The 16,652-nt window shown below is 38.5% G+C and overlaps 2 protein-coding genes across 4 annotated transcripts; one reads left to right on the plus strand and one right to left on the minus strand.

Annotated features, from left to right (window-relative positions):
- Nucleotides 1-2: 2 nt before the first annotated feature.
- On the plus strand, nt 3-5,253 carry LOC144646872 (glucoside xylosyltransferase 1-like). 2 transcript variants are annotated; one of them, XR_013569489.1, is made up of 5 exons: nt 3-325; nt 1,591-1,888; nt 2,254-2,596; nt 3,445-4,636; nt 4,887-5,253. XR_013569489.1 is itself a non-coding variant. In XM_078506575.1 (4 exons), the coding sequence occupies exons 1-4, from the start codon at nt 69-71 to the stop codon at nt 3,741-3,743; spliced, it is 1,197 nt and encodes a 398-aa protein (XP_078362701.1). In that variant the 5' UTR covers nt 3-68; the 3' UTR covers nt 3,744-5,253. The 2 variants fall into 2 exon arrangements, 1 of the variants encoding a protein (XP_078362701.1); XM_078506575.1 differs by having other exon boundaries at nt 3,445-5,253.
- LOC144646874 (MYG1 exonuclease-like) lies at nt 4,788-16,367 on the minus strand. 2 transcript variants are annotated; one of them, XM_078506577.1, is made up of 8 exons: nt 16,215-16,367; nt 13,985-14,276; nt 12,774-13,004; nt 8,944-9,022; nt 8,564-8,686; nt 7,483-7,629; nt 7,085-7,119; nt 4,788-6,526 (listed from the first exon to the last, which is right to left on the minus strand). In XM_078506577.1, exons 2-8 carry the CDS (start codon nt 14,242-14,244, stop codon nt 6,298-6,300), a joined length of 1,104 nt encoding a protein of 367 aa, XP_078362703.1. In that variant the 5' UTR covers nt 14,245-14,276; nt 16,215-16,367; the 3' UTR covers nt 4,788-6,297. The 2 variants fall into 2 exon arrangements, with proteins under 2 accessions (XP_078362703.1, XP_078362704.1); XM_078506578.1 differs by lacking the exon at nt 16,215-16,367 and having other exon boundaries at nt 13,985-14,286.
- Nucleotides 16,368-16,652: the final 285 nt, after the last annotated feature.

The raw sequence follows: 16,652 nt of genomic DNA on the forward strand, positions 1-16,652 counted from the left end.
TCAATCTTGATTTATTTACACGTACCATATAAATATTTTTTCCTACAGCAAGCCATGTCATCGAAATCATGGGATTTCGTTTTATTTCCAAAATAGCAGTTGTTTTAGGTGTAGTTTTAGTAATAGTAGTTTTGTTAGAATTTGCGTTGCTTAATTTATACGTAAAAGACACAAATGGAAACTTTCCCAAGGAAGAACAGCTAACAAATAGAATCGATGGAGTTGTTGACATTAACGACCCTGGGAACATTAGGCTTATTTCAACTTCATTACCTGAAGAATCAAGAATCGAGGAGCAGCAAGGCAAACCCGACGAGATAAAAAGGTAAATGGTGCAGTATGAAATGAAGGAAAAAATTTACTCAACTTCTGTAATGATGCTAAAGTCTTTTAAATTTCGAATGTCAACAAAAATATACTTGTTTTATCGTTCTGTCTGCTTAAGGTTAAGTAGTAGTTTTTTTTCTTTTACTGACACTTCTTAATTTGAATTGAGGGTGATGATTCTGGCGATATTTTCGTATATTTGCACCATACTAGCTTTGCATACAAATTTGTGAAGAATAATATGAAAGAAATGGCTTTTGCATAATTAATTAGGGGAAATCTTTTCATAAGGCAGCTGTTTCCACCCGATAGCACCTAGGTGTACAGATAAGTACATGAAAATCTTCAGGGCAATGTGACAAAAATACTTGGGATTTGGTGGGGGGGGGGGGGGGGGGGAAACTAATATCTGTAAATTATTGACTAGCATCATGTATGTATGCAATCAAGTGGAGTAGCAATCTTAAGCCCCGGCCAAACGAGGATGAGAGATGCCTCTCATGAGAGTTTTTGTCAACTCTCATCGACTATCGTCAACTGGGGCCAGGCAAGAACGAGACTCCGCCAAACTCTCATCAACTCTCGCAAAAACTTTGAGCACGTTCAAAGTGAATGAGAGCGCATGTGAGTCAATGAGAGTGCACAAGAGTTCCATGCCAAATGAGAGTGAGAGTTTAAATTCTTATCAACTCTCATCCTTGTTTGGCCTGGGCTTTAGTTGCTTTGTGAAACTAAGATTGAAAACTGGAGGTAGGTGCTAGTGTGATTTGCACTACTGGTGTCTTGACACCCTGTTGCAATGATGACGATAAGCCACATAAGCTTGTAGTCAGATTATTCTCGTCCCCAGAGCCCACAATCCTTCTGGTCTGCGCCGAGTATCGTAGCCTCCTATATGCAGACGTTCTTTGGGCTCGTCAGACGTGAGGAGCCCAAAGAACGTCTGCGTAGGAGGCTAGGGGTATTGACACCTGGCGAGCTCCAACACCAGATGTCCGCGATTCACGGACTCATTGTCAAATAGGACAAATCTGATTGGTTGAAAATACTGAACAAGTACTCTGCACATGCTTACAAATCGGCACTGGACAGAGGTTTCGATCCCTGGTGCAGACCAGAAAGATTGCAGGCTCCAAGGACAAGAATGGTAGTCAGATGTTAACATATTTTATTTAGTATGAAATAGATTATGAAAGTGTTGAATTAAATCAAGCCTCATCCTGGAACTAGGAAACAAAAAATTTTATTTTATCCTCTCCACAGAACATTCACACCAAACCCAGTTATTCATGTAAGTGCAGTAGTATGTGGAGAACGATCAGTGGAAGCTTCAACAATGCTCAAGTCCACTACATTGTTCACAAACAGAACAATTCAGTTTCATGTTGTAGCAGAAGATAACCTTCATGATAAACTAAAAAACATATTCAATGAATGGCAAACTGTGAAATCTGGACAAGTCATGTTCAAACTGTACTCTTTGCGCTTCCCTTCGGGAGAAAATGTTGAAGACTGGAAAAAACTTTTCAAGCCATGTGCAGCACAGCGGCTATTTCTTTTAGTGAGTATATCATTTGCATTTGCTTTAAAATTATTGAAAAGACCAATGGAACGTTTAAAGGTATAAGTAAATATAACAAGCTTGCAGTGGAGGCTTATGTAGGGAAACCCAACTGACATGTTGTTTTAAAAATATTCCCCGCATTAGCTTCCATTACTAGCTAGTTTCAGTCCAGTCCAGGGAATACAAAGATGACCAAAAGGGGGCACCAGGCGAAATTTACGTCATGTACATACTGATGATGTAATACAGTATATACAATTATTGCTTGATTTTCAAGTACATGTAGTGTTGATTGAGCTCCTCCAATATGCCAGATGTCTCCTTTGAAGCTCAGATCTTGCTAACTCTTTTCATTCTTGCAGGATGTTTTAGATTCCATTGACAGTGTCCTTTACTTGGACACAGACGTTCTTATGCTCAGACCAGTGGAAGATCTTTGGAATCATTTTAAACATTTTGACGACGTGCAGCTTGCTTCAATGGCACCTGAGGGTGAGGAGACTGCACTGTCATGGTATCCAAGGTTTGCACGCCATCCTTTTTTTGGAAAAAATGGCATGAATTCTGGCGTAATGCTGATGAATTTGACACGAATGCGAGCATTTGACTGGACAGAGAAGATCCTTGAAGCATACCGTAAATACAAACTCAGCATAACATGGGGAGACCAAGACTTGTTGAATATTGTTTTCCATGATCATCCTGGTAATTCTTTTCTTAATTTCTTGTCACATTTAATTATCAATTGATATTTTGGAATAAAATAAAAGTTACTGATGGTAAGCAAGGACTGAATTGAGCCTGCTGTCATCACTGCAGCCCAATACCATACCATACTTTTTCAAACTCATTAATAATCATCAAGTTAAAACAAAAAAATCATAACCATGAAGGAGGTTGGATACCCAGTCTTAATTAGCATAGATATTTACGATTTTATTTCTCCGTTTTCTCCGTAGTTTTTTGTTTAAATTGAGAAGATATATCAAACACTCGAGACAGTGTTTCATCAGCTATCCAAACACCTCAAATTTCATTAAAAATATTCTGCTGTGCATCGTATTTTCAACTTTCTTCTCAGTGTTTGGATATCCTGATTAAACACTGTCTCTCGTGTTTGATATATTTCATACCATACCAAATCAAACATACCACATTCCATATTTGGCTTTTGTCAATTGCCTTTCAGTCATCTGTCTATTTTGAGAAGGCTGCAAGTTGTTAAACTAGCAACAATGATAATCCCTCCCACTCTTGTTATTTGTTTATTGACAGTTAACTGTTTGTTCAAACTTTAAACAAAGGGCAGCAAGGGATTGCTACTTGTGACACTTCTTTAGCACTGTGCTAAATGTGCTAAAGCTGCGTAAGGGAGTGGGCACATTGTTACTTCACTGGACTCATTCTTGTCCCCAGAGCCACTTGTCCCTCTTAGCCAGCAGAGCCTGGGGCAGGAGTAACAAGTGTCTCTGGCTAAAATCCCTAACAACATCATATGATTTGCATGAATTAGTTGTACAATGAGGGCTTTACAAAGTTCAATTTTTCTTCAGGGTTATTGTACACTTACACTTGTGATTGGAACTACCGACCAGACCACTGTATGTACGGAAACAACTGTGGCCCAGCCAGTGACAGTGGCATCTCAGTGATTCATGGAAACAGAGGAGTGTACCACAACACCAAACAACCATTCTTCAAAGCTATCTACACAACCATCAACAACTTTAAACCTGGTGATGACAAGAAATTGCTAGCAAAGAGTTTGGCAGAAAATCTCCATGCTGTGTCTGATACATACTGTGGGCCCATGATTGAAAGTGTACTAAAATTTCCAAAAATGTTTCAATAGTTCAAGGGTTTTTTTTATCTAGAACAGTTTCAAAACTGATAAAGTTTAACCTCTCTATAATCACACATGGCCACCCTGGAGCAGAATCAACAGGCTGTTGTAGGAGGCTTTTAATAAGGCTGTGTTCACACCTGGTGGCCGGGGATGATGCCCAAGTACAAACCTGTCGCTAATGTGAACACACTTTTAAGTACCTGCACCAGCATTTGGGAACATTGCCCGTACCTGAGTACAAGGTCAAACACTAAAGGGTACTTGGCTACTTTGAACACGACACTATTTTCTTGCCAGTGCCTGGAAACCGGTGCTCCGGCACTAAGTGTGAACATGGCCTAAGAGTAAAAAAGTCGAGATTATGATAAAACCTGGCCTTTGTGGAGAGTTGGCCCCAATAGCGGGGAGGTCATTTCTGGAGGTTTAACTACATGTATATCATATTTTGACAAAAAATTTGACACATTATTCAGCGAGTCTAATTTACATCCGTGGAATGACGTTTAATTACACATTGATTGTCAAGCAAAATAGCTTCCAAGAAAACAGCACTGTATGTGTGCACTTAGGTACAAAATATTAATGTAGGTAGAATTTTTATCTTTGGAGGTCTATGCACAGGATATATTTTCTTTTAAAGCAACCTCTTTTACATTATTTATTATTAAGGATAATTATCCAAGAGTTTTTATTTATAGGGTGTGATTGTGATAGATATTTAACATACTTATGCACAGTAATTTTATTATTAGGTAGTCAAAAAAATTGCTGTTGATAGGCAGCCAAACGAAATGTTAGTAAAAAAGAAATTTAATTAATTAGGTATTTTGTTTCTAGTGAAGTTCCAACCTTGTTCCCAGGGCACACTAAGGGGTGGAAAAGAGTAACCCTGGAAACAAGTTTGATTGAATATAAAAAAATTCAGAAATTCAATTTACGGGCTGCATTTACAGCTAATGTTTTATGATCAGTCTCACTAGTGGAAATATAATTGTGTGACAAAGGCGTTCGAAAATTTGTGTGCTTATTTTAAAGGAAAGAAGGGCTTACTGAATTTTTCTAAAATTAAATTTGTAATTTTTACCAAACACATACATGCATAACAAACGTTGTTAGTTAAATATTCAAATAGATTATTTAACTGTAAAGTTTTATCATGATCTACATTAACTCATTTCCTTCACAATGCCTTTTATTTTAGTTTGGGGGTCTTACCCACAAGTGACCCTGTATTGCTGTGCAATCATTACTTCTACCACAGAATTCATCCAATGGCATACATACATGGCTTTCCAATCAAATTTACAATGAAGCGCACCCATCCACTGACCACTACAACAAATGCACATAAAAATCTCTGCACAGTTCAATTTCATTCATTCACAGTATAAGAAATGTGATTTCACCTTAACATCACTGAGTACTTTTATTGTACATTGTAGAAAATAAGTAGAATGTTAAAAACCTAATTTAAGAACTTCAACTGATAGATCAATAAAAGCAATTTTTATCAGAACACTGCCAGTAATGGTTTTTAATACAATAATAAGAAAAACAATCCCAACTTAAGGTATTGCTGAAGACTTGTCAAATGTACTTAGTACAAAAATTGTTTCTATAGTAAATGAGTTCAGTTTTATTTACATGACTATGTAAAAAGGTCAAATGGCCCTATTCTACCAGAGGAGACTTAAGATTCAGATGATGTAAAAGGGTCAAAAAAGTGTAACACAAGACATGTGCACAATATTTGGTGTGAAATAGTTTCCAAATACAGACAGAAATTTTTATGAAGGCTTTCATGGCTTCATAAAAATTTCTGTCTGTCGCCTACCCCAATTAAGTTGGGAGTTTAGCCATGATACACACAAATGTCTCGAAAGAAAAATGCCCTGTGGATTAACCGTGTTTGATCCAATACACACCTATAAGTTGCCACATTTCCAGCGTGGTGACCCGATGGTGTAGTGGATATCACGCCTGACTAGTAACAGGGAGACGCGGGTTCGAATCCTGCTCGGGGCATGTAATTTTTTCTTTCATTTCAGAGACGTGTGTCGAAAGCCTTCTGTAATTTATTTACATCTTTCTTTCAGTTTCCAACTAAAAGTAGAATATTATTGTGAAAATATTAATATTAATGTGTAGCACACACATGCTATATCACCCAGCAGCTTATGCCTGAGAAATGTTTTTTGCCAAGCCTTCTGAATTAGGAAATATACTTTTGTGGCCGTAATATATTTTTGTGTCCTCAAAGTTGTTTCAAGTGTGATACTAGCAGAGAGCTCAGGCAGGAAAACTGTTTCCTGTAGATGGGCGAGTGCTTTGGTTTCAGCTAGGAAGTGGTGAGCAAAATTTCCATTCACCTTGTGGTTTCAAGCTGGTATTTCAAGGCTTGGCTGCCAAATCCAAATCACTTGAGGAAATCTCCTGAGCTTATTTCTTCCACCAAGTGCCCAATTTTTCCTATATATATATTAATAAACACTGTTGTTCCAAAACTCCACTTTAAGAAATGTCTTATGTCTGTGAAACTTTTGACGGGCTGATGCCCTCGTCATATCTCTTTGCTGTCAACTTGTATTAACTCCGGATCAGTGTAACTCTTTCCATTTGACAAACTGTCTCTATGCTGTAGAGTTTTTCTTGCCATTTCAAGGGCACCTTCTCGTGTCTCATTTCCTCCAATAAAACCACTTGCATGAACAAATATACACCCCTTTATTCCACTAAGTGCACTGAGTGGTTCATCTCTATATCCACACCATTCTTCTAACAAGCTTAGTCTGAGGAAGAAAAACAAAGACTTGTTGGTAACAATGTCACTTCCTGAAGTGTGCTAATTAGACAATGAACCCTCTTTGTCATGACTGCAAAACAAGGCTGCACAAACTTTTTAAAGAGTGATCAAAAGTTCTCTGGCATTGTTTCCATGCATTGCAAAGGAGATGACTGACAAAAACAACAAAAGAAAATTGCTGTACATTAGGGAAATGGTCAAAACTATTGTACTCAGACAGGACCCACTACTCTGCAAAAAGACAGGTGGTCTCTTCATGTACCCCCCTTTCCCCACCTTAAAAGATGGTGTCTTGTTTGTATAGCCCCCGCCTCTATCAAGAGTAGAAACTAAGAAAAAGATTCAAACCTCCTTGTGCCATTTCTCCAGCAAGGCAAGCTTCATGCACACCTAATATGAAAGTCTCAACTCAAATTTTAAGGCCAATAAATTTTGTCCATTTGGCTTACCAGACAGGTGGTATCTTGCATAGCCCCCCTACCCCTACACAAGGTGGGTCCTCGTCGAGTACACTTGTTATGACCACTTCCCTTATTAAACTAACCTGTTAACAAAGGCATCTGGACGGACTGGAACACACTAAAAAAAGAAATTACTTAATAACCATAATCATTAGCAAGCTGGGCAAAAGGGGTACTTCCATAATAATATATAAGCTACATATAGATATATATGGTCCTTGAGCTGCTTTGGTCTGAATTTAGGTAAAGATTTTTCTTTTTGGCCTGAAATTAAAAAGTCTGTTAACAGGAACTGCAAATTAAATCAGATGGACAGACAGAAGGAATTGGACAGACAGATAAACCACTTTTTCTAGACTTGTGTACAAGTCATGTCAAAATATGGCAAGGTCTAGGTCAAAAGGTTGCACATTCACTTGATGCAGTCTTACGTGGTTCTTGAAGGAAAAGGGTTAATCAGCAGACATAAGTTAAAAATCACCTGCACTCTCCACTTGTTGTTTTGGTCTGTGTAGATGACAAACTTGATTGGTGGTTCAATTTTCAAGTCCTGCTCCAGTTCAAACAAATGTTCTTTCCAAGGACAACCACCTCCCTCAAGCTCAATAATTTCTCCACTTGGATCCACCTTGGACAAGATCAGAAAAATCATTCAAAGTCAAGGATTGTAAAAAATGGCTAAAAACCTTTCCTCGCCCTCTTATAAAGCAAGAAACAATCATTTTCTACTTGAAGCATTTTGGTTTGACCCTAGGAGGTTTATTTTAGGGGGGACCAGTAACCTGGCACTTCTACTAAATACACTTTTGAGGGCCCTTTCGGGAGTCTCAGTGGCCTAATGGGGGGGGGGGGGGGGGGTTAAGTGTGCTGAGCTCTGGATCAAGTGTTCTAGGTTCTAGCCAAGGCTGGAACAACTGGTTGTGTTCTCAGGCAAGACACTCTCATAGTACCTCTCTCCACCCAGGTGTGCAAATGGGTCTATACTGGCAAATGTAATGCCGGGTTTAACCCTGCAATGGACTAGCATCCCATCCAGGAAGAAGTAGAAATACTTCTAGACCCGTCAAGCTATGGAAACTGGGATAAGCTCCAGTCTGCATGGGCTACTAGGCTTGATACTGATAATGATAATGTATTTATATAGTGCATTTTCCATGTGTATATGTTTAAATGGGCTTTTAAATATACTGTAATTTTAAGATACAATTGTAAAGGCCAGACCACAACACCGGGAGCTTCGTGCCCTACTCTTTGCGAATAGTGTATGGGTTCTTTAACGTCCCCTGTTAGAAGACTGAAGATACAGGAGATGGGACCTACGGTTTATCGTCCTTTTCCGAGAAGACTAGAATGTCTAACCATTTGTAGATGTAATTACAAAGGCAGCACATTCTCCTCAGTTATTTTAAGACCCTGAGTGTTGGTCCGGTCTGGGGTTCGAACCCACGACCTCCCGCACAGCAGTCCGGTGCTCTACCAACTGAGCTAACCAGGCGGCGGTCAAAGCTTACAGGCTTGAACACAGACTTAACCTTTTCTTCTTGCACTGGTAATAATCTCACCTTTTTCCTGTCGATTATCGCTGCCTCTACCAAACTTCTTGCTGGAAGCCAGGAGTCACGGTAATAACAAATTCTATTTAGCAGCTCTTCTCCAACTAAATCTACAGCCTTTTGAAACTGTTTCTGTGATGAAAAAGAATTTAAAATGTGACAAGATTGAGTAATTTGTACACAGTCAAGTTTTAATTTTAAAATTTTTAAAATGCCCTATATATATATTAGTAGTAAGAACTTTTTACATAATCATTATATGTAATATTGAATATAATTTCTTTATTTTACCTACTGGATTTTTCCTATTTTAAAAACTGATGTAAGCTAAGAGTTGTAATGGTCTTGGAAATTGTTATTTTCATATGTCAAAACTGTCAAAAGCTAACCTCGCCATCAGGATTTGGGTCATTCCACCGTGGATTGAGCCGAGACACACGAGAACTCAGGTTAGTGGTAATGCTGTACCTGGTTTTACAAAAAAAGGATAAAGTAAAACAAGTTTACTCAGTAAAAACTCAGTATATATAAAAACCAATAATTACATGAGGATCGTAAGAAAATAGTGTTGGGGTGTAAATTAGTGAAAATAGACTGGTATCCCCCACTGAGAAATCCTGATTTCTCAAAACCTCCTAAAACCTCAGTCCAAAAGCCCAGGGGGGGGGGGGGGGGGGGGGTACTCCGGCTTGTTAATGACGGGGATGATCGAGGGATTTTTTTGGGTTTGAAATTTTTGATTCCGGGATTTTTTGGGGTTGAAAAATTTGGCAAGTATTTTTTGGGGTGACTTGATTGCCCCCGCAGGGCTTCGCCCAGAGGCGAAAGCCCGAGGAGGCATTCATTGTAGCTTGCGCGTATATATAGAGAATGTACTTACAGTCAAAATATATGGTATGTATACCAGAAAATGCTTTCGGGAGTTGCCTGTGTTGTATACATCTTACAACCAGAAAAAAGCGTGAACTTTGTCATGTAATACCTGGTAATTCGTTTCGCTAACAAACTGTCAGATTATTTGATCCAAAAAGTGGCTTGAATAAGGATCAAAAATTTTTTCTCGAATCTTGAATGTACCATATTTTTTACTCGTGGAGTTTTTAGGCTTTTAGGCCTGGAAATTATTGTAAGTTAACTGTGAATGTTATAAGCCCGGAAATAATCTTGCATGTTGTCACCATGAATAATGTGTTATGTGTTATTTCCGCTAGGTGTTATTTCCGCGTGCTAGGTAATTGAACTTGTGAATATTTTTAGGACGCAATGGTGTCACACAACAAGAAATTCTGCAACAAACAGACCAAACAATGTCTTGACGTACATGACACAGTAAAAATAACAGCCCTCTAAGAGGTCATGTGGTTACCGATATTTTAACAGACTTGTCTTTACAGTTGAACTGAGGAAATAGTGAATAGCTAAAATGGTTCTGGAATGTTCATAGTGTAGTAATGATGAAAGTAGTAACCCCCCACTCCCGCCTTCATCAATTATTTTACAAGAAATCAGATCGACAAAAATATTAAAATTTTTGAGAGATTTTTGTGAACGTATTTTGTAGGCTTTCTTGCAAAACAAATAACAGACATTGATGTTGGCGGGTCTAAATGTGTTTTTGGTTTACCTCTGGTCCTAATACGGGGGAAAACATATTAAAGGCAACGGGTTGACCCTTTTCTGCAGAATATAACGATCTCCTTATACTCAGAGATAAATTCAGATATTGATTCCAAGCAATATAAATATAAATATCATTTCACTGCATTTCAGACCATGTGCGTTCGGACTTTACGTAGTGCACAACTCTTACCTCGATTTCGATCGATTCATCGGTTGTATTTCGCAGTTGACGATCAAGATCAATAGACATTCTATTATTACTTCCTTCTTGTCGTGTAGGCCACATTCAAATTTGCGGGGGGATTGGGTAATAACCTTGTCACGCATTCCACCAAAATTTGTAGCGATCAGACGAAGAATAAATTTTGAGGTGAACTGTTTACACAGTGGAGGCTACTATCCAATCAGGAGAACGCTCGCAACCACAAAGTAAATAAGTTTGACCGAAGGCAATTAATTTCGTAAAGCATGTTCTTCAAATATCGGAAAGATAATAATCAGCAAGACCAAAAAATATTGAGATTCCTTACAAATACAAATATCCGACGACTGCAATGGTTTTAGGTTTGATTAAAGCGATGTATTGGAAAAAAAACTAGAGTAAGCTCTTTTAGCGTTTAATTGTAAAGTAAACATTCTAGCTTTGTTCTGAAACGGAAGAAAACTTTCACCAATCAGAGTGTTTGCAACGCAAACAAAAGCGTGATGACATAGCATATCCGCCGTGTTTGCTTGCACAGAAGGGCTAGCGTGCCCCGAAACGGGCAAGTTGATTGAAGACAAGGGCATATATGCAGGAGAGTTACAAAGTTTGTTCAATTCATGTAACAGATTAATGTATAAATGTTTATAGGAAAATTCACGGCATCTTCGACGTAACAAGCCGCGTGAATACACGCAAAATTCCGTGGTTCTTGCGTGGACGTATCCGGAGTTGCGTGATCAGTGTCACGTGAATCACAAAAACTTTCGAGTCGGTACGAAAAGTTCAGAACGAAAAAGGAGACAGTCAAGTTCTGTTAAAACATCAAATTTCGTATGGACAGTTTCGTATAGCAAGCTGTGCAACTGCCATGTCGAACAACAATTATCTCCTTGAAGTAAAGCTCAAGATTACGCTATTCTCACCCTACCGCAATCTGGAAACGAAACCCTATTTCTTTTTGAAATAGCTGCTTGTTGTTTTTTTTTAGCCATCGTTCCTGAAGAAACGATATTTAAAGGGCAGTACGGGAAAGAGTTTTATGCATGGCCAGAAGTTATCAGGTAAATCCTCGTGCCGTTTCAGGTACGCTTTCGTTCTTCCTTCGTGCTTCGGAAAATATTACTTCGAAGCAATATCCACGTGCGAAGCATTTTGTTCCAACTACGTTCGGCCATATGCACATGGCAATCATCATATTCCAACTACGTTCGGCCATATGTACGTGCCAAGCATCATGTTCCAACTATGTTCGCCAGCGGTTCATCAAAGCAGTAGATTGTCGATCGTGGACAGTTCGAACGCGCCATAATGATTGTGAAAGTGGCTTTTTTTAATCGGAATTTTCATATATAACTAAATCCTAACAATTCATCACCGTATCCTTCTAAAGAATAGTATTGTAATCGTAAAAAGCTACCAGGAGAACTTGAGAAATCCTCGTTCCCTTTCGGTACGCTCTCGTTCTTACTTTGTGCTCGGAAAGTCTTACTTACACTTACACTTACACTTACACTTACTTACCCAGATGGTAGCATAATGGTTACCTTGGTAACCACAAGAAGCCTAATTTTAAAGGCGACAAAAAGACTCCACTAATCATAGATTATTGCTGTAAAACAAATTATAAAAAGGCGGGGGCAGCTTTATAGTGAGAACTATTACTAGTTTAGATAGGGGATTTTTTTGGGTATTAAAAACGAACTAAAGTGCCTTGGTGTGGCCTTGGCGTTTTTATGGTATGATGAATAAACAAAATGAGTGTTCTTTGTGTTATGTTTAATTATTGCCGCTCCTAGCAATTTCGGGGTAATTTGACAAGGGATTTTTTGGGGGGTTATTTTTGGTCCAGGTATTTTTTTTGGGTAATGTCGGAAGTCTTAGGGATTTTTTTGGGTCCTGAGTTTTGCCTCCATTCGATCATCCCCATCATTAACAAGCCGGAGTACCCCCCTGGGTCCAAAAGTTGATCCCTTGTATTTATCGGTACTAATTCATTTAGTCAAACAATACTGCAATTTCTTGGAGGTTCAAAAAATCAGGATTCCACTGCATCATAAAGCTTGAAATATTAGAGGCATTTTGGTACTCCTTCTAGATTGGCGGCTAGCAAACCTCTCACAGGTTTCTCCACAACAATTTGCGAAGTTACACAAAAATTCCAGGGCTGGTACTTATTTGCACACCTCTATGGGAAAAAATGACAACAGTACCTTGCTCAATGACCTCAATGCCTTAACCTTAGTCGTCCCACCTATCCCTGAGTACCTGACTGTTGATCACCTCCCCCTCTCTCCCTTGGACTCCTCAACAATACTAGGTGTAGTGAAACCCAACATTGGAAAATAAATCACAGCTATCTCAACAATACACAAATAGCCACGGTAGTTAACATACCGTGGTTCCTCATCACTTTGGCTGATTCCATTATCAATTGCATCAATTTCCTGAATGAAATTTTCGTAAATTTTGTCATAAATTTTATTGGTCACATCATCATTGTCTTTGGTCTTCAGGACTTGTGAGATGACCCTGTGTCCAAAATGAAGGTAAACGAGTCCTGCGCTGCTAAGCTTTGTCACCCATGGCTTGCCTGAGCTAAGTGTCTTCATACATCCTGTGAAGCTCCTAATAGGAAAAAAAAAGAAAAAAACAGAATTTCTCCATTACATGATCAAGATAATAAACAGGCTTTGTACTTGAAAAGCAGACTGTGGTGATAATGTATTAATTTTTTGTGTTATGTATCATGAACAGAATCCTTAACCCTTCAGTTCTAAGAGTGAATCATCAAGATCTAATTTCTCAAAACATCAACAGAAAGTAGGTAATATGCAAATTATCAGAATAAAAATAGCTCGTGTTCGATATATCAAAATGCAAAAATGGCACTGAGGCTTTCTGGTGAAACTTCTATATTAATGATTTTGTTCTCTTTGTATCAAGTCACCCGTGGGAATTAACGGACAAAAAAGTACTCTTGCATTTTTACCAGAAAGCCTCTGAGAGTCATGTTAGAATTTTGATATACAGTCAAAGCTCTCTTAACGGACACTCTCATAAGCGGACAGCTCTACTTACAGTCGCCTTGTCTGAAACCCCGTTTTAACTCCCATACATTAAACTCTGTATTTTTACATTCTCGTAAGCGGACATTCCCGTAAGCGGCTGCGGACACTTTCACTTAGACGTTTTCTCTGTTTTTAAGCTCCCGTAAGCGGACAGCCCAAAGAAAATCCTATTAACAACCTCTCTATCTTGTTTTTATAAATCAACTTCACATCGCCATTTGTCATAATGAGTTTACAGTAATTACAGTACCATATTTCAGTGTTTGTTTTGTCGTCATCCACATACGTCCATCCGTCCGGTTTTTGTTAGCTGGGCAAGCTCCTGTAAGCGGCCATCTTTCCCCTATACCTCTAGTGGCTGCTTACGAGAACCATTCTCGTAAGCGGCCAGCTCCAGTTACGAACACTTTTTTCGCGTGGACCCCGAGGGTGTCTGCTTACGAGAGCTTCGACTGTATTGAATGTGGACTATTGGGTTGAGTTTTCTCAGTCCTAAATTTCTATTTCTTCAAAGACAGCTCTGCATTTAGCACATACCGTTGATGATGATCATAACGATGTTTGTCGGCATCATAAACACCACCAACATCGACAACAATATCGCACTTTGCCAGCTCCTCTGGATTTCTTGTCCGTACAATATCAGCATGCTTGTACTCTGGCAGCTGCTTCAGCATAAAGCATGCTAATGCTTCGTCGCAGTGAAAAGTTCCATTGTGTGTACCTATCTTTGCGGACATCAGTGACTTCTTTGCTTCAGGTGTGTCGCTATCACTTTTCAGTTCTAACTCTGCCATGACAGCAAACCAGCTGGAACCTATACAGTATCCTGATAAATCAAAACACTTATATTGATGAGCCTGTTCAAGAATGTTAGGCCATCCCAATAAAATGTTTCGTTTCCCATCGCCCGACCGACCCATTTTTTTCAAAAAGTAAACGAAAAAAAAAACAAAAAAAAAAAATCCAGATTCACTAGTTAAAGAAGCAAGTACTTCAATTTACAAGCACACAATCTTGTTTTATTAACAACGATTGGTATATGATGTCTTTGTCTTTAATAAACATCAATACTACGTTATTTAAAGACTGTTTATAATAATAATAATAAAGACTTTATTTAACGAGGGTAACATAATTTACTGGTGGCCCAGTAGTTTGCAATATGGCCCTCCCTAATTAATTACATAATACATACTTAAAACATTTGATAAGGAATAACGAATGAAAAGACCACGTTTTCGAGTTGACTTTGTAATCAGGCTTTCTTACTTAGCAGCCCGGCCTTCTCTGGAACCCAAGTGTTTTTTTTTTTTTTTTTGCCCGACCGACCGACCCATCATCACAAAAGACGGGGCGATGGGAAACGAAACATTTTATTGGGATGGCCCTAATGAATCTCCAAAATGTCAAATAAATATTAAATGGTTAGCAAGTCAAGAGCACTAATAATAACTTTGGGTCTGTTCGTTTCATGAGTTCAATTTGGGAATACAGTCAACTCTTACTATAACGGACACCTTCGGTACCACATTTTGGTGTCCACAATAGAGAAAGTCCGTAGTAGCGGGAGTTATTTTCAGTAATTCTTATTCACCGGGACTTCAACCCATTATAACGATGTGTCCGTAATAGCGAGGTGTCTGCAAGGTTGGAGTTGAGGGTATCAAGGGCTTAAGTTAAAAATCAAGACTGAGTTCAAATGTTGAGTAACTATTTTTAGCCTAAAACAAAACACTCCAGTTAGCATCAAAAGTATTCCAGTTATCCTCATTAGCAGTCTGGTTAGCCTCATTATGGTTATACCCGACCTATATATCTAAGGTTGTTAAGTTAGGGTTAGATTTCATATGAAAGTAAGGGTAACAACACTTTATTAGAACTTAAAAAACTCTAACTTAAACTCCAACTCAAAATTCCAACTTGAACTCAAACTTCGACTTGAATTTAAAACTCTTTCTGGAACTAATAAATTTATTACACTCCACTACTTACGAGAGTTCCTTTTTTTTTATTTATACAATTAATTAATGGAATCCTGATTTCTCGAGCCTCCAAGGAATAAAATTGCAATGTTCAATATTTTAATGAAACCCAAGGGAAACAACTCAGTAGGGGTTCAAGAAATTGGGAAAGTAATTTACTTTTGTTGTTAACTCTAAGGGGTGAAAATAAATTCAAGTCAGCCTTACAAATTAAAATTTCTACAATTTTCTACTATCACGCCTGTCACCCACCCCCAACCCGCCTCCAAACATCGCATTCTGTAAACAGGTTTATACATGTTGATTAGTTATGCAGATATACAATAAACTACCCACATCTCAGCCTATATTCGGACTATTTGAATTAACGGAGTTTAGTCGAACTTCGTTTAAATTTACACATTTATATAGCATTTCGAGTTCAAACTTATAAAGATCAAATGTCTTATAAGATTAAGCTTGTAAGCTATGAATTCGCGGCATTTGAACTCTGTTGTACTGAAACGAAAGCATGTATCAGTTATACTTTCGTTTTCCAATATGACCACTTTCAACGAAGGGTAAACCGCCTGTATCACCACAACGAATTAGCCGAAATACGAAGTAGTTTTACTCGTATGAACACGCATGTGTAAACAAATGTTTTCTCCAACCTTCTCCGAAATTCTCAGACAAAAAGGTCAGAAAACGGATCCACAATGCTTTATGAATCGTTTCAACCTTCCTCCTGGACACTTTAATCCTCGCTACACGTTTTAAAACAGTTTTTATACAGCACTTACCCCTGCGAAACAACTCTCTTGTCGCCCCACCAGCTCCTCTCCGACACACGTGCGCGAAGAACGCCGTTGTGACTCGTGAAAATCGGCAATCGAATCTGTCGTCGATCGGCAAACACTACGAGACGCAGTATGACCTTGCTAGGGTAGGGTAAGGAAACGTAGACTCGACCCCTCCCATGGGACAGGTGAAAAGCAAAACCGCCGGCTAGCGGCTATGAGCTTTAGAACTTTTCCCTACGTTAATTAACTAATTTTGTTTCGATGGTGTTTCACAATTAGGCAGTCGAAGAAACCATTGCTGAAGGAAAAGGAAAACTGCACTAGATTGCAAAGAGAAAGTCTGGTAGAAAAAAAAATGAAATCGAAAGTTGCTCTTTTTTTACGCCTCTGTGTATGGATAATATTTTTTTTCTTTGAAATTGTGCGTCTAAACATATT

Source organism: Oculina patagonica, chromosome 3 (assembly GCF_052425735.1).
Source record: "Oculina patagonica isolate OP01 chromosome 3, crgOcupat, whole genome shotgun sequence".
Lineage (NCBI taxonomy): Eukaryota > Metazoa > Cnidaria > Anthozoa > Scleractinia > Oculinidae > Oculina > Oculina patagonica.

What these genes read in the sequence shown, in the direction of transcription:
- LOC144646874 (XM_078506577.1), bottom strand. Translation starts at nt 14,244, where the DNA reads ATGGCAGAGTTAGAACTGAAAAGTGATAGCGACACACCTGAAGCAAAG. An exon ending in CGATAATCGACAGGAAAAAG is followed by an intron (nt 7,630 to 8,563) that starts GTGAGATTATTA and finishes ATCTTGTCCAAG; the next exon opens with GTGGATCCAAGTGGAGAAAT. An exon ending in CCAGATGCCTTTGTTAACAG is followed by an intron (nt 6,527 to 7,084) that starts GTTAGTTTAATA and finishes TTTCTTCCTCAG; the next exon opens with ACTAAGCTTGTTAGAAGAAT.
- LOC144646872 (XM_078506575.1), top strand. Translation starts at nt 69, where the DNA reads ATGGGATTTCGTTTTATTTCCAAAATAGCAGTTGTTTTAGGTGTAGTT. An exon ending in CACAGCGGCTATTTCTTTTA is followed by an intron (nt 1,889 to 2,253) that starts GTGAGTATATCA and finishes TCATTCTTGCAG; the next exon opens with GATGTTTTAGATTCCATTGA. An exon ending in TGTTTTCCATGATCATCCTG is followed by an intron (nt 2,597 to 3,444) that starts GTAATTCTTTTC and finishes ATTTTTCTTCAG; the next exon opens with GGTTATTGTACACTTACACT.